This window comes from Rattus rattus, chromosome 5, assembly GCF_011064425.1.
Source record: "Rattus rattus isolate New Zealand chromosome 5, Rrattus_CSIRO_v1, whole genome shotgun sequence".
Lineage (NCBI taxonomy): Eukaryota > Metazoa > Chordata > Mammalia > Rodentia > Muridae > Rattus > Rattus rattus.
In genome coordinates this window covers 13,751,901-13,775,403 of record NC_046158.1, presented here as the reverse complement: position 1 = coordinate 13,775,403, position 23,503 = coordinate 13,751,901, and the positions used below count along the sequence as shown (strand labels likewise).

Sequence of the window (23,503 nt, the reverse complement as noted above, 5' to 3'; positions counted from 1 at the left end):
GGCTTCCACCTGGCCAAGGGGAGGCATCCAGCAGCCACTAAACCAGACACCCAGGGCCAGAATGGCTCACCCTTCTTGGCTGCCTTCTCAGATCAGGTCTCAGGGTCCAGACGGTCAAACATCTTTCCCTCCCTCTTCCCTTGCTCAAGCTTGGGGGATGCAGAAGAGCCCCCGTTCTGTGGCTCCCCTCCATCCTATGAGCATACTCTGTGTCTGAGTCTTGGCGCTCTCCTCTTGCTCTGTCCACACAACCTGTTTGTGGAGTAACTGGGGGGACTGTGAGGATGTCATGCATCTGCAGAGCCTGCACCCATCCTCTTCCCCTTCACGACTCCTCCTGGCATTCATCTCCTTTGGGGTCTAGTGTAAGGTAGAGGATGTGACAGAAGAGACTCGAGGGTTGTATGGCTCAGCCTGAAAGCCCAGTGGCCAGGCACTGTAGAAACACGATTAGTGCCATCTTGTCTTAGTGGAAGAGAAAGATACTGAAGGATGTGAATCTTGTGGGACCTAAGGCTGGGGTAAGAGAAAGTTGGTCTTTTGGAAGGGAGCTGCTACTGCAGGGGTGGGGGGTCCTCAGCTGACACTGGCCTGTGAGCAGAATTGTGCTGTGGAATCCTGGAGAAGCTGTCTTTCTCTTGACCTCAGCTTGTCCATTTGGGAGTTGGATGCTGGTGCTGCCGTCCTGGGGAGTAAAGCAGGCAGTGCTGGGAGTGCTAAGTCTTGGCCCTGGTAAGCTGTGATTTTCCAGAACTGGCAGTGTTCCCCCCCCATTTATAGTCTCTACATGAGAATTAGTTTTACTGTTTCTGTTTCACATGCTTTGGAACCTTTAAGTGAAATTCAGATTTTGACTCTTAGAAACTTTGCCTGAAGTCTCTGTTAGAAGCCGAAGGCCCATATCTGATGATGACTCATGGGCTGTTTCACTTTTCCTGCTTCCTGTAAAGAAAAAGGGATCTGTAGCTTTAAGGTCTCACAGACTTGGGACACTGGCCCTTTAAGAGAACATTACAGAGAGTTGGAACATTGCTTTTTGTTTAACTAGCTTGCCATGGTTGGTCCCAGTGGGTAGGACTAGAGTGCTGTGTCTAGAACTACAGCACAGAGCTGGACTGAGTTTGACGGGAAACAGCCAGTGGCTAGGTGGCTAGGCTAGCCTCTGTCCCCAGCCTGGTGAAACCAGCAGCTCTGTTCAGGCATGGTGAGTGGCCTTGGTAGAGGCTGAGCAGAAGGGGGCCAGTTAATCCTTCTGGGCCCAGGGAGGGGCTGCTACCAGTACTAGATGGAGTGGTTGTCACAGGTGCCCGGCCTGCGAGGGACTCACGTTTCCAGTAATGACAGCTCTACCCAGACAGTCACTACTAGCACGGAACTTGGAAGCAGTTTGGATAGGTCTGGCTCAAGCAGGAGACCAGCAAGTGGGGGGAATGGTGATGCCGCCACCGCTGCTGCTGCTGTTAGTTCAGGGATGAGGGTGTCAGTGCTGCTCTCTGCAGGCCCCATGGCCTGTGAACAGGGGAAGCAGGAACTGCTTGCAGCATTCTGATCTCTGAGGAGTCTGGCCTTTGCTCTGGTTGTCCAGCTGGGCTGGGTGGAGCTGCGCTTGGGCCTTACCGCCTCCCCTCCAGCAGACTTGCAGTTGCTCACCTCCCTTCTGCCTGACTCCTGTGCTGTCTGGTGCTAAGAGTGTTGGCTACAGCTGGAGAGGTTGTCAGAAACCAGATCTGTTGCTGTGGTAGTCTTCAGGGGGAGCCTTCTTGGTTCTTACTTGTTACTGTACTAGGGGCAGGTAAGACAGCCTGCAAGATGCCCTCACCATGTTCCAGACAGGATCACCAGGTGACAGGCCAGGGCCCTGCTATTACCTCAAGTTCCTATAGTTACTTGACAGTTGATACATTTCAGTACACGGTTTCTGTAGGGTTGGTGAACCCGATGCATCAGCAGACAAGCAGAGAAGAGTTTGGGATTGGAGCTCTTATAACCAAGCCTCCCCTGCCCTGGTGGTGCCTATGAACTGTGACATTGGCTAAAGTCAGTTTTCAGTGTGAATTGGAGAGGCCTATGGAAATGGTAGGATCTATGTTTGATTCTTTCTTCCTCCCTCCCTCCCTCCCTCCCTCCCTCCCCTCCCCCCTCTTTCTTTCTTCATTTTTTTTCTTTCTTTTTACAAAAGCATCTTGCTCTGAAACTTAATTCTCCTGCTTCAGCCTTCTGAGTGCTAGGATTACAAGCATGTGCCACTGTGCTGGACGAGTGACCACTGAACAGGGCTCAGACAGGAAATGAGCAGGCCTACCAGGAGTGGCTCACCATGAGCAAAGGTGAGCTTCCCCATAGAGTGGTTACTGGAAGGGTTGAGCTGGCCCAGTTGCTGGCCTGGTGCACACACACCTGCTTTAAGGGGGTTGGTTTGATCTGCTGGGATACCTTGGACCAGATGGCAAAATGACCAGGCGAGTAGTGTATCCAGCCCCCTAGTGTGGGAAAAAGAGGGACTGTGATGGCCATCTCCAGTCCTCTGTTTCCTTAACCATAGTCAGGTACATCAGAATCAAAAGGGATGTGAAGCCAGTGGTTGGTGTACTTCCTAAGTGCACGGCTTAGCAACAGATGGCTACGTGGGGACTTGAGAGCACCCCCTGCTTTTCTTTGACATGTTTTTTCTCCTGAGGTTCTAGTCTTGCTTGTAGTGTAGGAGCATGGCTTGCTGGTAACTGTCCTCTTACTGATTTGCTACTCATGATGCTCCTGGCTGCCTCCTGCTGTTATAGTTTGAGGCCTGGTAGCTCTGTTGCTCTCTGGAGGTCGGCAGGCTCAAGGATGATATAAAAGGGAGGCATTCAGCTATTATATTTTTGCTCAGAAAGGGTAGGTACCAATGCAGTGTAACCACAGGATAGCCCATTTGATAGGTGAGAAGGCTGGCCCACATTTCCTTTATTCCGCTCCTTCCCCCACTGTGTCTGCTGCTTCTGTCTCCTAGAGGGTGCTGACATGGAACTTGTGTGGCCAAAAAGCCGTCCATCCCTGGTGGTAGCTATACTGCTTAGAGCTGGCAGCTCAGTGTACGTGCTTATTCAACATGTGTCCTCCATAAGTAGAAATCTTTGGGGCTGGAAAGGTGGCTCAGCAGTTAAGAACACTGACTGTTCTTCCAGAGGTCCTGAGTTCAAATCCCAGCAACCACATGGTGGCTCACAACCATCTGTAATGGGATCTGATGGCCTCTTCTGGTGTGTCTGAAGACAGCGACAGTGTATTTATAAATAAATAAATTTTTAAAAAGAAAAAAAAGAAATCTTCAAGATGTCTATCCAAAGTGACCTGTCCTTTTGAGCCTATTTGGACGAGGGGTTCCGCTGTCTGGAATCATTTGTCAGAGAAGGTTTTTTTGGGAGCCTTGCTGTAGGAACAGGGAGGATAGATCTGGACCAAGTAGAGAAAGGCCTTTAGGAATGTCAGTGGACCAGGGAGAAACCAGGAGCAGCAAAGAAGTTGACAGGGAGGCCTAGAAGGCCTAGAATAAGGCAGGGCATGGAGGCCACCAGGGCTGACTACAGGCCTGCAGACCTACAACACGCTGTTGGGTAACTTGTTCAGCAACAACAGGGCCCAAACGGCAACATTTGGCTTACTAGTTTGGCCCAGGTCACAGCATTTTGCTTATTGGTTTTTGTTATTGAACTTTCTATGTGGTAGAGCCTGTCCTTGGGCTCTTGGTCCTGCCTCTGCCTTCCAGGTTCTAGGATTGCATGTGCTTCCATGCCCGAGTCTGATCTGCATGAGATCAGTACGTTTAACCAGTTATCAGAAGGATGACCCAATGGGTTGGAGAGGACAGCAGTCCTCAGGTTAACTGTCACTCTGATGCAAACAGCCAACTGCATAGAGTGGCACCTGGATGGTCTTGGGTAGAGAAGATGAGGCTGTGTGCATTCCCATTTTCCATCATAAGGAAGGACGGCCTCCCAGAGGTGAAGGCCTGTAGACTGAGTTAGTCAAGAGAAGCTGCTTTCTATGGGATGGGAACACTCCCCTTTTAGCTGAGTCTTGATTTTTATTTTATGGTCATTCTCTACAAGCATTCTTATTTTCAGGGCCATGGAGGCTGCTCTGGGAAGTATTTGTGGCAGGGTTGGGAGGCAGTTACTATCCCACACCAGACTAAAGGGACACCTAGGTATGTCCCTGGGCATACCTGTGGTCCACTGAGCTCACTTACAGAGTCAAGAACACCTTGGCAAGGGCCTTGAAATGTCCCTAGACAGTCCAAGGAGATGATGGTGTCACGGCAGGATGACACGCTGAGGTGGCTGGGGTCAAGCTCTAGGTGTCCACTGTGCCATGCAGGGATATTGGACTCTGCCTGGGGATACAGGTGGAGACACTTTCCCTAGGGAGACGAGGCAGGGTGAGAGCTTGGAAATGCCCTACTGCCCTGGTTTCTCCTGGGAACCAGGGGGGGGTGTAGAGCTTAGGTAGCCGGGGCCTTTGGGCCTCAGCTCTCTTTGGAATCGCTCCTCCATCCTGTTCGGTGAGTGTTCTTGGGTTCTCTTTTAAAATTCAGGGCACTTCGCTGTTCCACTGAGGTTTATGAATGTTTAAAAACTGCTTTGTGGTCCCCACAGTAATTTGACAAGTCTGACAGCTGTTGATTAAAAACCCAAAATTATTCAGACTGCAGGGTGATGGGGAGATCAGATGGAACGGTTTCTACTTTTGCCCCATCCCTGGGACTCAAGTAAGCTGTGAAGGCGAATGTGACCTCAGAGGTCTGCAGCCTCTGTTGGGTATGCTGGGTCCTGGGAAGGGTAGGCCGGCTTTCTGAGAGTTGCCTTCTGTACAGGAATGAGATCAACACTGGCCTCAGTCGCCGCCAGGCAGCAGGGAGGCTTTACTGTTCACTGTTGCTAATGGGATCAAGAGTGTAGCCCTAGAACTGGTGACCGTCCGCTGGGTTTACTTTTGGGAGAGATGTAGGACTTTCCTGGTAGCTCAGCACATGAGGAAAGAACCCAGAGAAAAGAGGGAGCTTGCGTACGCTTGACCCAAGGTCTCAGGTTGATTAAGGGTGGAATTAAAATGGGAACCCAGAGCTGCTTGGCCTGGTTCTCTGTCTTGCTGTGTGAGATGAGAGGCTCAGACCTTGCTTTCCCTGAATCTTGGTGTGTGGCAGTTACCACTGAGTTGGGTTCATTGGGCTTGAAGCCCTGCTGTCCTGTCTACTTAGGATGCCACCTTCTGTGTGTGGTTGTGGGAGAAGACTGTGAGATGATGTGTGTACTGGGGTAAGCATTGTCAGCATCCTTTGGACACCACTGGTGCCCGGCCTTAGGTTGTTTGGTAGCCAGTCATGGGCTGTCCTGATTTGGTTGTGTTTTCTTTATATTCTCAGCCCTGTGGTGTGGAGATCTCAGGGGTAGTGTGGAGGCAGGAGGCCAGGGTCCAGTATGTATATGAAGGGAGGTGTCATCCAGGTTCCTGATGAGTCTGCTGGGACCTACTTCAAGTCCTGTATTGGGAGAACTCAGGCCTGAGAAGGACACATTCCTCCAGGCTTTCTTCCCAGGAAATTCCCCAGGCTGACTGGCCAGCCCCTGCCTTTTTAGGATGTTGTTTGTCATTTCAGGACCTAGGGAGCCACCAGGCAGCTGAATTCTCCCTCCCTCAGGCCTGACAGGGCTAAGATGTTCCCAACCAGGCCCGGCACAGCTTATGTCCAGCCCTGGATTCCCAGGAGGTCAGTGCCCTTGTCCTGACATGCTCCAGGACCTGCCTGCTACACAGAGTCCACTGGGCTTTCACTCCAGAGCTGCTCAGGCTTCTCTTGGGTGGACATCAACTCTAGAGACCAAACTTTGCTCATCTCATATTTTTTTTTTCCTCTGTCCTAGGACGGTATGGAATCCCCATGTATACTTTCTTTCCCTTTAAATTCACTAAAGGAAATTTATGGCTTACAACAAGTTTTTAGAGGCATCCTGGGAGTTTAGGCAGCTAAGATTGGTCCTCTTCCTTAGATGAGGAATTAAGGAAGTTGGGTTAGTGAATGAATAGGTAACAGCTTGGGAAATGCCAGAACGGTAGCCTACCCTGGAATCGTCTTCACTCATGTCCTGAAGCCTCCATGGTTGAGAGGTGGGTAAAGGGAGAGGGATGGCCACAAGGGACTGATGGCGATCCTCCACTGACTTGTCCTCATGAGCACACCCCTGTGCTGTCTCATTTGACTTTAGAGTGGCCGCCATGAAAGTTGTGTTTGTTTCCTGCTAATAGATGGGAAGCCGGTCTAGCAGGTTGAATGACTTAGGCACTTAGAGCTGTTTTTATTAGGGATAGACGTGGCTTGCTGCTACTGCTGACAGCTGATACTCGGCTCTTGGTTTTGCTGCCCGCTGGCATTCAGTGGTGTTCCTTCACGTGGCTATGTTTACTCCAGGTTCACTCTCTACCTGTCTGCCCCGTTAGCCAGTTGTGCTGGTACTCCTCCGCCACGTGGCTTTTACAAGTATTTTGTGTGAATGGGCATTTCATGTGCATGCAGATCTAGGTTCTGTGTGTGTGTGTGTGTGTGTGTGTGTGTGTGTGTGTGTGTGTGTGTGTGTGTGTGTGTACACGCAGAGGTCAGAAGAGGGCACTGGATCTACTGAATTGAAGTGACAGATGGTTGTGAACTGCCGTGTGAGTGCTGGGAATTGAGCCCAGGTCCTCTGAAAGAGCAGCCATTGTTCTTCACCTCTGAGGCATCACTCCCATCCTCTGTCTTAAAGGGTCTCCCGGCCTGCTCCTGTCCTCTAACTGCCCCATTTGGAGATGGCCTGCCTGCACTGTGCTGGCTTCTCCCTATCCCAGCCATGCCCTGGGCCACACACAACTGCTTCCTCTATGGCTTTGAGGTTTGGAGGGTGACCTTGAGCCTCCCCCTTACTCAGCTCTTACTGTAAACCCACCTACCCCATAGCCAGTGAGCCTACTCCTGATCAAGTGAGCTTCTCTATTGTCGCAAGTTTTGTTTCCCATTTTTGGGGCACCCTCCTTCATTAAAATAATGGAAAATTTTTGTGTCTTTAACCTTTAAGAGAAAAAGATCAGGGTTGAAACACCACTTGTGGGCTGGCAGGAGGCCGGTGGATAAGGCTTGTGCCCCAGGAACCAGACAATGCCCTGTTGTTCCTGCTTCTGGGCCTTCCAGTAAGCTGCTGTTGGACCAGCTCCCCCTCGCTGTGCCTCCATTTCCTTGGCTGTGGAATGAGGAGCTCACAAAGAGCAGTGAGCCCCGCTCTGGCCCTTGCCCTCCCTAGTGCCCTGTGGCTTCTGTGGGGTGAGTGAAAGGCCAGGTTGGGGCTAGGGCATATACTAACAAAGTCAGCCTTGGGCTCCTCTGAGCTGTAGTGGAATCTCCCACAGTTGCTTGCTCCTACAATAAATTAGGCAAGTTATATTTGCCCTATACTCTTGTATCAGCTGCTGTGGCTTAGTCCTGACAAGACCATGGTGAGAATTACAGAGAGACAGGCAGGAGTGTGGCATGGATAAGCCACAGGCAGCATGGATGTGGGTTGCTTGCCTGGAGACGGGCAGCATGGGCTGGACGTTAAATGATAGGATTTTGTTAGAAATGAAGGAAGAGTGGTAGCAGGTGTCTTGATCTTTTGTCAAAGTGATTTTTGATGTGTGCCTGGCCACTAGCTTGGGACCCGTGGGACTTGATGCACAGGGGCTGTGAGGGGAGAGAAGAGTAAATGGATTGAACCATGCTATGTACAAGAGCAGATTCAGTGGAATGTTCCAGATGGGGATGGCCATTGAGTCACTCCCTTATTCCTTGCAGTCCTGTAGACCCTGGTCAGACCTGCTTAGCAGCAGAGTTCAGTATAGAGCTTACTAGCTTGTGGTCTGACTGGCCCGTGAATGACTGAGGATCTGCTTCCCAGAACCTGTGTGACTCCATTCCATGGGATGTATGGTGACTAGACTTCTGGTTCCTAGAGAGCTACTGTGGGGCTACAGAACTACTAGGTAGATGGACCAAAATATTGCCACAGAAGATTCACTGAGCCCCATAGGGTCCCTTCAGGGTGAGTTTAGAAATTAGCTTTGAACAGGCAAAGAGTATCTTCCTCACCCACTTTTGAGTAATATCTAACACCTCTCCTAGCAAATGGCCCCTCCAGCAGCATCTGAACTGGAGAGGTCTGTTGTGTCTTGGCTGACCTGACCTCCAATCAGATATGGTTGAACTTGACTGCTGGGGTCTTGAGGACTTTGGCCCAAGAACTCTGAGGCTTTGAACACTGGAGCTGAGACAAACACAGCTTACCCACAGGAAGTCCCCCAACTGGCAAAGGAACTACGAGTGATAACCATTGGGAACCACATGGTCTGGCAGATGTCTCTGCTTACTTAGGGGATCTGGGAAAAACTTCATGGAGGAAAGGGCTTGAGGCTGGATGTTGGATTTGGTTGGACCAAGGCAGAGCAGTCGGAAGCCGAGGACACACAGCAGGGGTCCCTGGGGTGGGGCAACCCAGCAGGGGGGCCAGTGAGAAATGGGCCTGGACAGGTGGGACAGGCAGAGGGATGCCAGCCAGCAGCCCAGAGTGTGGGGCCAGGGCTGGAATGGTCTTTAGGGGGACACCTTAATCTCCATCACAACTCACATATCTGGGAAGTAAGTGTGTGCCCCAGTCTGTTGTTCTTCACTTGGGACAATAGTCCCTCCTTTCTCAGATAAGGAAATGGACCGGGGAACACAAGAGTGGGCATCTTGGCCCCTGTTTCTTAGTAGGCTGAGGTCAGCATTGTCTCTCAGGCTTTTGAAGAGTCTATGAGGTGATGTATGTGATGTGGCTGGTATCCCAGGGTTAAGGCTTTTCCTAGGTTACTGGTTCTTCTCTGAAGAGCCAGGCATGTGGCTTGAGACCTGGGCCTGTTATAGACCCCTGACCCAGTTTTTTTGAACATGGTGTAGTTGTACAGTATCTTAGTTGGGGTTTCCATTTGCTGTGAAGAGACACCATGACCATGGCAACTCTTATAAAGGACAACATTTAATTAGGGCTGGCTTACAGGTTCAGAAGTTCAGTCTATTATTGTCATAGGGGAAGCATGACAGTGTCTGGGCAGGCATGGTGCTGGAGTTGCTGAGAATTCTACATCTTGTTCTGAGGGCAAACAGGAGGAGACTGAGCTCCTCAGGCAGCTAGGAGGAGTATTTCAAAGCCCACCCCACAGTGACACACTTCCTCTGAAGCCATATATACCTCTTAATGGTACCACTTCCTATGGACCAAGCACATTCAAATCACACACAATTCCTGTTGTTTTGAGATGTTCCGACCTTGGCTGTGGAGATGGTGCAGGTCCAGCTGGAGGCTGGAGCTGATCCCCAGGTAGACCTCCCAGTTGGAGGGAGGTGTTTTGCCTCCCCTGGTGTCACTTTGCCAAAAGGACTGGGACTGAGATCTCCATGGACTACAGAGGTCAGGGAAGGAAGTCATCATGAGCCTGAGCTAGTGCCTTCCAACTGGCTGCTTTCAGCTTCACCCAGCTTGGTCAGCCGGGGTGGGGAGTAGCAGGCCCTGAGAAGGGGACTGAGCGGGTCTCCCTGCAGGAAGCCTCTGACAGATCAGATAACTTCTTGAGCCTGCTTCTCTTTCTGTAAAGTAGGTGGGTAGGTGAAACTCTTGGCAGGGGCGTGCATGTGCAGCTAAACCAGCTCGGTGTCCAGCCTGTGCTAGTGGGGCATGTTTAAGACTCCTGGGAGTAGAATGGGAGCCAAGTGGGCCAGTGCCTGCGAATCTCCTTCCACCTGAGCATTCCCATAGGGGAAGCTGTGACCACTCACTGACCCCTTGGAGCCAGGGTCATTTGAGGGTGGGAATTTCCTCCCTGACTCAAATCAACTTCTTCATCAACCTTGGCATGTCAGAGGCTGGAGGTGAGAGAGAATTGATCCAACTATGTGTGTGAGTGGAAGGTATGGAAGGGTAATAGACCTAGCTCAGACTGATGGGACAGATGCCCTGAGGTGCTACAGACATAGGGCGGGACTGGCTTCCTGGAGAGGTTGCTCTTAAGCCATGAGATGGTCCTGCTGGATCTAGGACATGATCAAATGACCATTTCCCTCCTGAATTTCTATGCATCTTACCAACTGTGCCCCACAGGCGGACCCTAGTGGGTTGCAACAGACTGAGATTAGTATGTGTCAGAAACCCGGAGATTAGTCTGCAGAGGATGGCAGACTAACTCCAAGCTTAGAGGGAAGGAAGTACAGGTAGATGTTTGGTCCTTCGAGTCTTGCCAGCACCAACCAGGGCTCTGCTATCCAGGAGCAGGTGGCCAAGGAGACCTTGGAGATGTAACCTCTGCTCCGGGTTTTCCCTCATGGAGCAGCCTTTGGGGGAGGTAGGTGAGCCAGGACCGCTCGCTATAGCCAGTTGGGCTGGACTAGGCTAGAAGCCTTAGAGCCCTGAGCGTCCCTTCAGTTCTTTTCCCCAGGAATCTTCCCAGAAGCCCAGGTCAGCTGGAGCGTGTCTGAGATGGTACAGGGAAGAAGAGAGAGGGAGGCAAAGGTTTTAAAGTCGCTGAGTCTGGCCCTGGTTGTTTGGAGTGAGTCTGGCCTGTCAGGATCCTCAGGCTCTCGGTTCTTTTGAGCAGGCCTCAGACTCCTGTCTCCAGCACCAGAGGGTAAACCCAGCACCAACTCCTCCCTTTTCTTGACAGGGCTCCTCATCATCATGTCTGGCTCCCAGCTGAGTCAGAAAGCACCCCGATTTCCCCTTGCTGCTTTACAGCATGGCTGTCAGACCAAAGGGGCACTAGGTCTTGGCTCTTCCCTAGGCCAGGAGGTAGGAGGTGTCTTACATTGAGTTACAAGTCATAAGGGCAGGTGGTTTGTCGGGTTGGCTGCTCACTTAGAGCAGTGGTCAGTGCTGGATGGGGGGTCGGGGCCAGCATTCAGTCTAGAGAAAAGCCCATCTAAACAGCTGGCCTTGTATGGCAGGGCAGGTAGACCATGGTTCACCTTTGTAATGTGGGGTATCCCAGGAGAGGGTGACAGGATGGACCTGTTAAGTCCAGGGGAGAAACAAATTCTCATTTCCCTCCAGAGCCCCAGTTGCCTTGTCAGGTACATGCTGGTGGGCTGCAGGAGGGAAGGTGCCCCAGCACCTCTAGTCCTTGGGTGATGGGGCAGGCTGATCCAGGCATATTCACTGCTGTGCAACCAGTGGGCCCTGGGCCAAGTCACACGTGTGTGTGTGTGTGTGTGTGTGTGTGTGTGTGTGTGTGTGTGTGTGCGTGCGTGCGTGCGCACGCACACTTGCGTGTGAATGCTGAAGTACCATGAAGTGGGCTTTTGGCCAATTTTAGTCCTCAGGAGACCACCTTTTTACTGGATTAGAGAAGCTCTGTGGAAAGGTGGAGTGGGTCTCCTGGGGTTGCCTGGATGGCTCTTCATGCAAGGGTCTGGGGAAATAGAGATGGCTTCCTTGGGGCTGCATAAGAGATGTACAGCATTTCTAAGGCTTAACCTAGCAGAGCCAGTCTGAGCCTGTCTTAACCTGTTACCAGGTGGTATTTTTGTGTCTTGTGTCAAGGCCTGACCGTAACTCAGGTCTCAAAGCCCATGGTACATAGACCCCAACCTAGAGTCCGTGTTTCTGGTGCTGTGTAGAACACTGAGGTCCCTGCTACCCAGAGGCTATGGGAGCTCCCCCTGCCTTGTGTGGGGCTGGCAGGATAGGACAGTGCATGAGAAAGGGCTTTGCTGGCAGTGACATTCTTGGTGAATGTCAGGGCAGAGGGCAGGGCAGGAGAGGCCCTGAAAAACTACTAGGTCACAGCTCTTTCCTGCAAGTTAGTGGCCCTTTAGAGCCTGGTCAGATCCTGCCCCTAACCCAGGTCGACACAGACTCCTCAACAGCTTGCTCTGACAAGGGAGTGCCTTACTCAGACTGCAGTGTGGTAGGTAAGGGAGCTGCCACAGTCCTCCAGACCTGTCTGCTCCTCGACTGCTGTGTGGAACTTGGGAGGAAGGGTTTTTCTGGGAGCAGTGGAGGCAAAGGCAAGGCAAAGGGACAGACCTGTTTAATGCAGGTATTGTCAGGCCCTGTGTACATCCCTGTTGCCCACCTCCGCAGGTCCCATCTGATGCCAAGGCTGAAGGAATCTCGATCACACGAGTCCCTGCTCAGCCCCAGCAGCGCAGTGGAGGCCCTGGACCTCAGCATGGAGGAGGAGGTGCTTATCAAGCCTGTTCACAGCAGCATCCTGGGTCAGGACTACTGCTTCGAGGTGAGTGTCCACCACAGCTCTACCCTGCTCTAATTGGCCAGCTTGCTTGGCAGATTCCTGCAGTGCTCTGTGACCCTGGCAGGACACAGGTCTTTGGGAAGTCTAGAATTTGCTCCAAATGGAGCACACTGTTCCACCCCCACCAATCATACTTTGGGGGGGAACCCACTAGTAAAGGAGTGAATCTAGTAATGACAACCCAGTGGGGTCTAATGTGGCATCCTCTTGGCACATATTCTGTGCCCCTGTATTCTTCTGGGTTAAGACTCAGACTAAGTCAGACTGGCTCTGGACTCAAGTGTCCATATCTGGGACAGGCTGAGAGGGTCGGGGTCTACCTTCTTGCCTCTGCAAAGGCTGCTACAGAATGATGACACCTTCTAGTGCCTGGATATGGGTCTGCTTTCTCCAGTGGAGCCTGTATGTTGCTGGGAGCAGCCTGGTCAGTGAGAGCAATTCTGGCCAAATTCTTCACCCCAGGAAAACATTGGGGTTGTAACTAGGAAGTGAATAGGATTCATACCAGCAGGGGAGGGGAAAGGTGAGTTCTCTTTTCTCTGGACTAACACTTGTTAGCTTTCTATGATGCTGTTATCACTGTTGGTGAACAAAAGGAAACCCCCAGGAGGGATCCGTTTAGGACAGATGTGACCCTTGCTTATCTCTTGGGAACCTATGGTCTGCCTTAAGGAGCCTGTGGTTGGATGTGCATGCATCCTGACTCTCTTAGAAGGAGGGCGGGGATGAGGAAGCAGGACCCAAAGCCCATAGCAGAAGCCTCACTCCTTTCCTACTGCTGACCTGTTGGGATACGGTGGGGTCCAGTGTGCCCCCTGTGGTTCAGGAGGTTTCTGGCAGCTCCTCCTTGCTGCTTCCTGTGGCTGCTGTGCAGTCATGGTGGCCTCGAGCTTTCTGTAACTGTCCAGCCTTATCATGGTCCCTTCCCCTCTAACACCATCTTGTTTGACAGGTAACAACATCATCAGGAAGCAAGTGTTTCTCCTGCCGGTCAGCCGCTGAACGAGATAAGTGGATGGAGAACCTGAGGCGAGCAGTGCACCCCAACAAGGTAGGCAGGCAGGCTCAGCAGGCCCAGGTACCTGCTCTTGTGGATCATGAAAGATGAGGTGAAAACCAGACACGAGGGAACAGAAACCTGAGTAGGGGCAGGGGCAGGGGCAGGGGCAGGGGCAGGGGCGGGGGCAAGTAGACCTGGAAGGAACTGGAGTTGCTGAGCTATGCCAGCTGTTGGGTCCTTCTTCCGACAGCTGAGTTTCTCCCTTTAGAAGTCGGGTCCTGCCCAGAACCACTTCCTCCTAGCCAACTGTGGCACTTCTGTTCTAGTTCCAACATTCACCCTTCTTCACATGGTGCGCCTTGTGTCCTCTTACATTCTACTGTCCCATCTGGTTGGGGCCCTGACTACAATCAAGGCTGTTAGGGCTCCTGTGTCTTATCTTCCCAGAAGACCTGTCCTGGTTACCATGACATCACTAAAGAAGTGGTCTTAGCGTCAGTCATCTCTAAAGTTGCTTTGTAGACCAGGAGACTGAGTAACTGGTACCACAGCCTGTAGAGGAAAGTGCTGTGCTGGCTCCCCCCACCTCCACCCCACCCCATCTCACTCAGAGGCAGGGCTACTTTAGTGCTGCTTTCTAGGAGAGCAAGCCTGGGCCCAGGGGGCTTGTGCTGGTGAGCTAGCTGGTGATCAGTAGAGCGGACTAGTTGAAGCCATATCCATGGGTGTCTCCCCTGTCCTTACTCATGTGCCCGACCACTCAGTTCCTCCTGGATTTTGGAGGGCTCCTAGACTCTGGGCTGGCCAGGTAGATAGATAACAGCCCCAACTGACCACCCCAGATCCCCCTTATGCAGGACAACAGCCGGCGTGTGGAGCACATCCTGAAGCTATGGGTGATTGAGGCCAAGGATCTGCCAGCCAAGAAGAAGTATCTGTGTGAACTGTGCCTGGACGATGTACTGTATGCCCGTACCACGGGCAAGCTCAAGACGGACAATGTCTTCTGGGGAGAGCACTTTGAGTTCCACAACCTGCCGCCCCTGCGCACAGTCACTGTCCACCTGTACCGGGAAACTGACAAGAAGAAGAAAAAGGAACGCAACAGCTACCTGGGCCTGGTGAGCCTGCCTGCTGCCTCTGTGGCTGGGCGGCAGTTTGTGGAGAAGTGGTACCCAGTGGTGACACCTAATCCCAAGGGTGGCAAAGGCCCTGGGCCCATGATCCGAATCAAGGCACGCTACCAGACCATCACCATCTTGCCTATGGAGATGTACAAGGAGTTTGCTGAGCACATCACTAACCACTACCTGGGGCTGTGTGCAGCCCTTGAGCCCATCCTCAGTGCCAAGACCAAGGAGGAGATGGCGTCGGCTCTGGTGCACATCCTGCAGAGCACGGGCAAGGTGAAGGTGAGTATGGCGCCCTGTTGCACAAGACTGGGTTGTCTATTCTTGATGGATCTGTGTTCTACTATAGTCTGCTTCATTTTGGATATAGTATACCCACTTCAGCCACATGGGTCCTTAAAGCTGAGCACTGCGCCATGAGTTGGGGGAACTTTGTACTCGACCAGTGGCAGTGCTGAACCCTGAAGGCATACTGTGCAGCGAACAGATCAGCACGAGTAGTGCTGAGTGGGCTCCCTGCTGTGCCCAAGCTGGTGTGCCTATGCTCTTCCAGCATGTGAACCAAAACCCACATGCCCAGTGAGATAGCAGTTGGCTGGTATTCCCAATAGGTGAGCTACCTTCATGGCCTGGCCACAACCCACACCTTCGTGCATAGCTTTTACACACAGGTGCACGTGTATGCACACTTCCTAAGTATAGACCGCCAGACATGGCCCTGGTGCCTTGTAGAAATTGGGATCAGAGAGCCATGCAGATGGGCTCTGCTTCAGAGCCCTGCTCCTGATACTAATACCACCTTTCAAAGCCTGACGATCTCGAGCATGGTTCAGAAAGGGTGCACCTCGGCTCCACCTAACTGGCTAGAGAACAGAGTGTCTCCAGGAGGCACAGCATCTCCAGTAGTGCATGGTTCTCATGGGCTCTGCTGGTGGGCTAAGATGCTTCCCAGTTACCACTCATTGTTCCTTGGGGATTGCTGTCCACAAAGAGTCAGGGGACGTTACTTGAGCTGTCCTAGCTTTCTACATTATAGTAGACTTGCGGTAACGGGCCAGTGATAGAGTTTGAGAACGAAGGCTTGTATGAGGATGGGAGTGGGGGTCACCCTAAGCTAATGTCCTAAGCCCTCAACCTGTTGTAATCAGGGAGGCCCAAGAAGGGAACTGGGTTTGGATGCTTAGTGGGCAGAGCTCAGTGGTAAGACTCCACGAACCCTTGATCAACTCTTAACCTCTTTCTAGAGGCGCTGGCAGGGGGAGGCTATGGTTGGAAGCCCCTTGTCCTCTGCATCCTCCATTGCCTGCTGGACTGACTGGCCCTGCAGAAGGACAGGGAGGGAAAAGGACTTCCTTAGGGAGAGTGCTGCCTTCCTCCATGTCGTCAGGACCCTCTTCCCCATGTGCCTGCCTTCAGGCTGGCTGGGTAGGTTGCCAGCTAGGCCAACTCTTGAAGTACTGCATGGTTTTTGTTGTTGTAGTCTGGTTTTTACATTTGTTATTATTTATTCTATATGTACAGGTGCTTTGCTTTGCCTGCATGTATGTCTGTGCACCACATACATGACATGCCTACTTCCCACAGAGTTCAGAAGAGAGCTTTGGATCCCAGGGACTAGAGTTAGAGGTGATCGTGAGCCACCATGTGGGTGCTGGGAATCAAAGCTAGATCTGCAGAGCAGCCAGTGCCCTTGGTTGCTGAACCAGCTCTCCAGCCCATGCAGCTGGGCTTTGGTTTGCTGGTGGGAGTGGACTAGAGACTCAGGAGTCTGGAGAGTCAGCTAGAAGGTTCACCCTTCCCTGCTGCTGAGTCCCAAGGGCTGCTAGTGGCTCAGGAAGCTGATGATATGTGAAGTAGCCAAGAGGCTACAGAGGCTGAGGGGTGGGAAGTAACTCTTGTCTCTGGAACAACCTAGAACTAGCAGAGCATTCTTGAGCCAGACAGAACACATGTGGAAGACTGCTTGTGCAATGAGGCACTCTACCCTCCCAAAGGTTATAGCCACACTCTGAGGGTTTTAGACCTGTGTCCTGTCACCTCCTGCCCTCTCTTCAGGTCCTATTTGTGTAAGCTGTGTGCTTTTCCAGCTCCCATCCTAGGATTCCCCCCATTTTCCATGATCTTGGAGGCAGTGCCTAGCCTCAGGTAGCTGTAGGGCCTTAGGCAGGCCGTCTGCTCTATGCCTTGCTTTCCTTCTTCTGCTGCCCATCTCTTGGGATTCATGTCCTTCTCCAGTGCTGAGGTCCAGTGTCTGTCACAGAACTTCAGAAAGATGGTGGCTTTGAATAGAAGTCATGGTGGTGCTTCAGCAGCGATGGCTCCTTCCCTCTGCCCATTGTTTCCAAAGATGTGATCCAGGGGAGCCAACTACAGCTTCCTCTCCGACCCGCCTATCTCTCAGCCCTTCCTTTTGTTGGCCAGTCTGGCCTCCTGGATCAAGGTCTTAATTCTGTATTTCACAGGATCCTCAAAAGTTAGGCACATTGGAATGAGGAGTTTCAAATGCTCAGAAACCCTGGCCTGTGCTGGGCTGCTGGGCCTCTTTTCCTACCCTACAGGCTTGGGGCTTGAGAGGAAGGGAACTACCCTCCTGTCAGGTACCACAGCCAGAGGGAACGGTGTGACTGAGCTCCTCTCCAGTGTTTTCCCATGGTGGGATGCTGCTCATAGTCTGTCCTCTAAGTCAGCCTGGCTGTCCAGCAGCCAAGGACAGTCTCAGCTCAGACTCCACTCTGCTCCCTTCCTGCCTCCCCAGGACTTTCTAACAGACCTGATGATGTCAGAGGTGGACCGCTGTGGGGACAATGAGCACCTCATCTTCCGGGAGAACACACTGGCCACCAAGGCCATCGAGGAATACCTCAAACTCGTGGGCCAGAAGTACCTGCAGGACGCACTAGGTAGTGGGGACATTACCGGGCCAGCAGGTGGCAAGGGCTGGGCAGTGCTCATCAGACCCTCACTGCCTTCTCCATGCTCACCCGACCGCAGGTGAGTTCATCAAAGCCCTGTATGAGTCAGACGAAAATTGTGAAGTGGACCCCAGTAAGTGCTCAGCCGCCGACCTCCCCGAGCACCAGGGCAACCTCAAGATGTGTTGTGAGCTGGCCTTCTGCAAGATCATCAACTCCTACTGGTTAGTGCCACCTGTTGGGAGTTGAGTGCTCCTTGGGGGGCCTGGGCTTTCCCTTCCTTTCGTCTTGACTGTCTTTGTCAGGATGCCTCCCCCCCTGCCCCAGTGCTAGTGTCTGACTCCACTGAGTTGCTGGACAGCCAGGTTCCTGTCATAGTCATACCCCTTTTTGAGTTCTTAAATATAAGAAAGCATCTGTAGGGTGTGTGTGGTCTGGAAATGGCAGTTTGTCCGTACCTGTGACTGGTGAGCACCCTGCACATGTAGAGGCCGATGTCCGTGTGCTGGTGCAACATGGAGCTAGAGCCCTGTTGTCCTGGCGCAGCTCCCATGGCTCCTCACCTGTCTGTCCCTGGAGGTTATCACACTCGAATCAATTGAGCAGGGATGTGTACGAATGCCTAAGCAAGCCCTAGCTAGTCCTCTGACTGAGACAGTAGGAATGAGCCACTCATATTGGGGCCACAGCCGGGGCTGGGATTCATCCCTGGGAAACTTCTCTTAAGGCTAGGTTCCTAGGCTCCTGCTGGCTCCTGAGCTGCATTTATGACACCTTGCTGGCCTGCTGCTAAGCCTGGTTGTGGTTAGCATACATGGTCCTGTCTCTGTAGGCCTTGCTGCCAGCCACAGTGCTGGGCTTGTTTCCATTACCCAGTCACCTGTACCATCAGCTCAGCTCAGAGCTCTGCCTATCCAAGCCACTCCAAAGCTAGCTGTATCTCCACTTTTGTTTGCTTCTTTCTCCCATGCTGTCTCCTTTGGCCTTACATGGTCTGGCCCTAAGGCTTTATACCCCACCCCCACCCCCCACCCCCCGTGGAACCCTTCATGTCACCCAACCATCCATACCCTTGCAGCCAGGAGCACCAGCTCAGATCTGGCACAGGAAGTGTTTGCTTTTTCCAAAGGATACACAGAGGCAAGCCTACTAGATGAGCAGTGGCCTTAGAAAGGGGTCAGTGGCCAGTGCTTGCGATAGTGCCCTCCTGTCCCGGTCCCTCAGCTTGTGTTGCATGAGATATTCCTCTGGGGTAGGGGGACAACTGTAGGGTCTTGAGCACCCTTAGAACACACTGTCATCTCCCTGCTAGGCTGTATTCTCAGCCCTTGCCCTTCATTCCATGGGGAAGACCTTGTGTGGACAGTCTCTGTTTCTTCCTTCTGCATCTGGGACAGGCTTCTCTCCTGGACAAGACGTCAGTAGACGTCACCTGGCTCAAGCATCAGGCTGGAGGGCTGCCTGCCCCTGTTCATAGGCAGCTTTGCTGACTCTGCCTCATTCTGCCACATGCCCTGCCTGCTGGGCTCAGGACAGAGCCAGTGGTATATTAGGTCCAGGGAGCACTGGGTCTGCTCTGCCCTAGGGTGAAAAGGCAGGGAAAGTGGTACCCGCTGGTGCCTTCGTAACTGTCACCCTAGGAAAGTCTTTATTCATCTCCCCAGCGAGTCCACCACAGTGTTCTCACTAGCTGGGGTTACTCCCCTGCTCAGTCATTTTGAGCTCTGTGGAAAGCCCAGATTCCTGTGACATCATTCAGGCAGGGTCTCGATATGAGTCTCGATAGCCTGAAGTGGGAGCCCAAGGAACAGCATCTGTCTGCCCTGTGGTTTTCTTTATGCTTCTGGACCCAGAAGCCTAATGTTGGAGCAGAAAGATGTATTTCTCCTGGGGAAGAGCTGTTGTATTCCAGTTCCGCCAGCCTTCATGCTTAGTGCACTTGGACCCTTCACTGAACCTACCCTGTCTGTTGAGCAGCCTCTCTGCCCACCCTGTGCTGGCTGTGTCCCCCACAGTGTCTTAGAGTGCACGGCAGCACTGCCCAGCACACATCTCTGCCTAGTGGACAGTCATCTGGCTTGGCTGCAGAGCCCTGAGCTCGTTCCACCATCAGCATAGGTCTGGTTTTGGGAATCAGGGTTCCATGTGAGTCAGAAACAGATCTGACCCTGAACTGTCCAAGGCCCCTACCTGACCCTCCAGGCCCATCTTTGTTCCTGTGCAGTGTCTTCCCACGGGAACTTAAAGAGGTGTTCGCCTCGTGGCGGCAGGAGTGTAGCAGCCGCGGCCGGCCTGATATCAGTGAACGACTCATTAGCGCCTCCCTCTTCCTTCGCTTCCTGTGCCCTGCCATCATGTCGCCCTCGCTCTTCAACCTGCTTCAGGAGTATCCTGACGACCGCACAGCTCGCACCCTCACGCTCATCGCCAAAGTCACCCAGAACCTGGCCAACTTTGCCAAGTGAGTGTTTCATCCCATGGGGTTGAAGTAGACAGGGACAGAAACTTGGGGTGTGTGTGCTCTTGACCCAGGCTAGTGCAGTGGGCCTTGGTTTTATCCCTGTCTCCCTCAGCCTCCCCACAGCCACTTGCTTCAGAATAAAACCTCCTCCACAGCCACCCTCCCAGTAGTGCAGTGCCGTTTTGGAATGCTTCTTTGGATTTTAAAGGTGGGAAGACAAGATATTTTTCCCTTCTGCGTATTTGAGTTAACACATTATCATAAAGTGCCATAAGGCTTCGCGTCTGTCTTTGAGCACCGAGCTCCACTTTGTAGGGAATGGCTGATTTCCTGGGTAGCTGGGCACTTGGGTTAATACTGCCAGGATGATTACCTGTAAAGCACATCTGGTGGTTTGGGCTGTGTAAAGTTCTTTTTTTTTTTTTTTTTTTTTTTTAAAGATTTAATCATTTTTTGTGTGAGTTTTTGCCTCCATGTATGTCTTTATACCACATGAGTGCTTGGTGCCCACAGAGGTCAGAAGAGGGCATCAGACTCCCAGAAACCAGATTAGGGATGGCTGTGAAATACTGTGTGGATGTTGGAAATTGAATCTGGGTCCTCTGCCTATGCTCTCAACCACTGAGCATCTCTAAGCCCCTTGGCTGCCAGTTTAGACAGTGTAGATAAAGTGGCAGGGCTGGGTAATCTTGTCATTAGTTCACAGTTGTGGGTCGAGCCCTTTTCTAGGTCTGTCGGCGCTGGGCCTTGACTATGAGTGTGGGAGGCAAGTGCAGTGGAGAGAAGGGTGGGGCCAAGACGATGCCAAAGTCTCAGGAGAGCAAAGGCTTTGGGGAGAAAAGACAGGAAGACCAATCATCTAGCTCAGACAAGAAACAGAAGCTGGCTTGATGGTAAAGCCTGGTACCAAAGGCATCTAGGTCACCAAGACAAAGCTGGGAGAGACAGGAAGTAACTGATGAGGGCTACAGGAACCTGAAGGCCACACGGTACAGAGGTGGACCATACAGCATGGCCCTTACCTCCTCTGGCCTCTGCAGAGGATCTCCACTGAACAAGGTATGACTGGTAAGGAGAGACTGAGGGAGGCTATAGCCAGACTTCAGTTAAAAATGATGGGCACTGGCTAGAGGAGGCAGTGGCCCAGGGACAGATAGTAGGTGACGAGATCAGGTCAGCAGGCCTTGTCATTTGGAGAAAAAGAAGGAGAGCTGACACCACTGCCAAGCCTCTGACTTGTTCGGTGGATAGTGGTCTCTTCCCCTGGGAAAGGGAAATTTGGAGGAGGAGACAGGGCTTGGGGGGTTGTCCCTGATGACCCCAAAACCTCAACTGGGCCAAGTGTGGATCTGAAATTGACCTGTGTACTGGGCTTTCCCGTCTGCAGGAAAAGAGGCAGGGCCCATAAGGGGCAGTGTTAGAGGAAACATGAACACTAGTTACTTTAGTTCCTGCAAAGGGTAGAGTGGTCTTGGCCTTAAGAAGACCCTGGCAACTCAGAACCTTCATTGGCAGCAGCCATGGTGAGGAAGGAGGTGAGATCTGACCTTATCTTGGCTGCCCTTTTCTGTCCAGGTTTGGCAGCAAAGAGGAATACATGTCATTCATGAACCAGTTCCTGGAGCACGAGTGGACCAACATGCAGCGCTTCCTGTTGGAGATCTCCAACCCTGAGACCCTTTCTAACACAGCAGGCTTCGAGGGCTACATAGACCTGGGCCGGGAGCTCTCTAGCTTACACTCTCTGCTCTGGGAAGCTGTCAGCCAGCTTGATCAGGTACCTGTTGCCTGGGTTAAATGGTGTATCTGCCAGATTGGAGGGCTCATCTGCGTGACAGATTCGCTTGTAGTGGGGCTCTCTCTGGATGTTCACTCCCCGGCACTGGGTACTGGGTCCAGGTCCACACCTTTGTGCTCAGCCCTGATAGCCCAAGTACCCAAGCGAAGGCTCACTCACTCCTTACCTCAGTGGGAGAGGAGAGCGGTCCGGCTTAGTTGCTTTACTGAAAGTGCCCTTGCTCTCGGTTTTATAGCTACTGAGAAGGGAAAGATACTGAGGATCCTCCACATGAGAGGTCAGACTGTAGGGGCCTCTGTAGAGCAAGCGCTCACAGCTCAGTGTCCATCTGGCACATTAGCTGTCAGTAGACAGAATTAGGCCCTGCATGCCTGACATTGCTTCAGTTACTTGGCCCAAGCAGCCCTTCACTAGCCTGGAGTCCTGACCTCCAGTGGCTGTAACCCACTATACCCTGCCAGGAACCACCTCTTAACTTGCCTTGCTTTCCAGGGCGCTAGGGGATCACTTTACAAAAGTAATGACTGCTGACCCCAGGCTGGTCTCTGCCCCTTGTCCCCTTGTCCACATTGTGGGCGTCTTCCTACATCACATTACTACCACTGCCTCTAGCCTTTTAGTGCAGGGCAATATCCTGTAGTGGGAACCCTGCATATCTCACCCACTGGTGGACTGGAGTCCCAGCTTCACACTGGCACTCTTGCTGTTGAAATTGCAGGGACACAGTTTTGCTCATGGCTTCCTCCCTCCCTTCATCCGTGAGCCAGTATGCTGGTCACTGTCCCATGGGTCTCAGGACCAGGCAGGAAGTACAGAAAATGATCAGTGTTGTCACAGAGTGATAGGGTGTGACAGGAATGTGAAATGGAACTGTTGCCCCCATGGCTCTGCCATGGGGTTGCCAGCTCTTAACTTGCAGGGCTCTCCACTGCTTGATAGTGTCCCCTGCTTTAGCTCAGCCAGAATCCTCTACACATCCATGCTGTGACAGGGAGGCTCAGAAGGCACTAGGCCCTCTCTTGGGCCTCGGCACTTGTCCTTTCTTGGGCCAGTGCCTATATCTGCAGCTCAGGCATCAGAGGGGCGAGCCCACCCCTTCCATAAAGTAGGCAGTTTGAGGAGCTACCGTAGATGAGACCCAGAGTGTGGGGCAGCTTGAGAGATGAGCTGTCATTTGAGAGGTTGGGGGTTACGACAAGCAGATTTGCCCCACTTTCACAGACTTGCTGGGTCTGGTCGGTGAGAGTCAGGGTTCTGTATTTCTGTGACATAGGTGACAACTGCCTGTTTGCATTTTTGCAGAGCATTGTATCCAAGCTGGGACCCCTGCCTCGTATCCTGAGGGATGTCCACACAGCACTGAGCACTCCAGGCAGTGGGCAGCTCCCTGGCACCAATGACCTGGCCTCCACACCAGGCTCTGGCAGCAGCAGTGTCTCAGCTGGGCTTCAGAAGATGGTGATTGAGAATGATCTCTCTGGGTAAGAGCGGCATGCTGTGCTGGGTGGGGTTGGGCATGCACGCAGCCCAGGCGCAGCCCGGCTGTGATCAAGAAGGAAATGACGCCCATACAAGTACTTGCTCATTGGGGCAGCCTGAGGGATGAGCTGCCGTTTGAGATAAACCTGAGCAGGCTTCTCGTAGGAGGAATGCGTATGCTTTTTGGAAAAGATGCATTTCTGGGAAAGACATTCTTGGGTTCAAGGTTGACCCCAAGCAAAGAGCTGGGAAGCCTGTGTTTAGAGATAATTACTCACCAAAATCCCTGATGTTTCCTTGGGACCTGTGCTTCTTAAAAATTACCCCATCAAGCTGCCCCTGGTGGTGCATGCCTTTAATGCCAGTACTTGGGAGACAGTGGCAGGTGGATTACTGTGC

General features: G+C 52.4%; 1 protein-coding gene across 11 annotated transcripts in view; it reads left to right on the top strand.

Moving 5' to 3' along the window:
* The window catches only part of Dab2ip (DAB2 interacting protein), a 170,744-nt gene that overhangs the window by 135,510 nt on the left and 11,731 nt on the right, over positions 1 to 23,503 (top strand). For 6 of the 11 annotated variants that reach the window (XM_032903186.1, XM_032903185.1, XM_032903183.1 and 3 more), the window contains 8 exons: positions 12,153 to 12,306; positions 13,277 to 13,375; positions 14,167 to 14,736; positions 17,210 to 17,354; positions 17,446 to 17,590; positions 19,591 to 19,827; positions 21,403 to 21,604; positions 22,928 to 23,106. In XM_032903186.1, coding sequence (XP_032759077.1) covers positions 12,153 to 12,306; positions 13,277 to 13,375; positions 14,167 to 14,736; positions 17,210 to 17,354; positions 17,446 to 17,590; positions 19,591 to 19,827; positions 21,403 to 21,604; positions 22,928 to 23,106 — 1,731 coding nt within the window. Of the gene's footprint in view, positions 1 to 393; positions 1,205 to 1,657; positions 1,726 to 12,152; positions 12,307 to 13,276; positions 13,376 to 14,166; positions 14,737 to 17,209; positions 17,355 to 17,445; positions 17,591 to 19,590; positions 19,828 to 21,402; positions 21,605 to 22,927; positions 23,107 to 23,503 lie in introns of those variants that run through there. The other 5 variants (XM_032903189.1, XM_032903184.1, XM_032903191.1 and 2 more) reach the window with 3 other exon arrangements.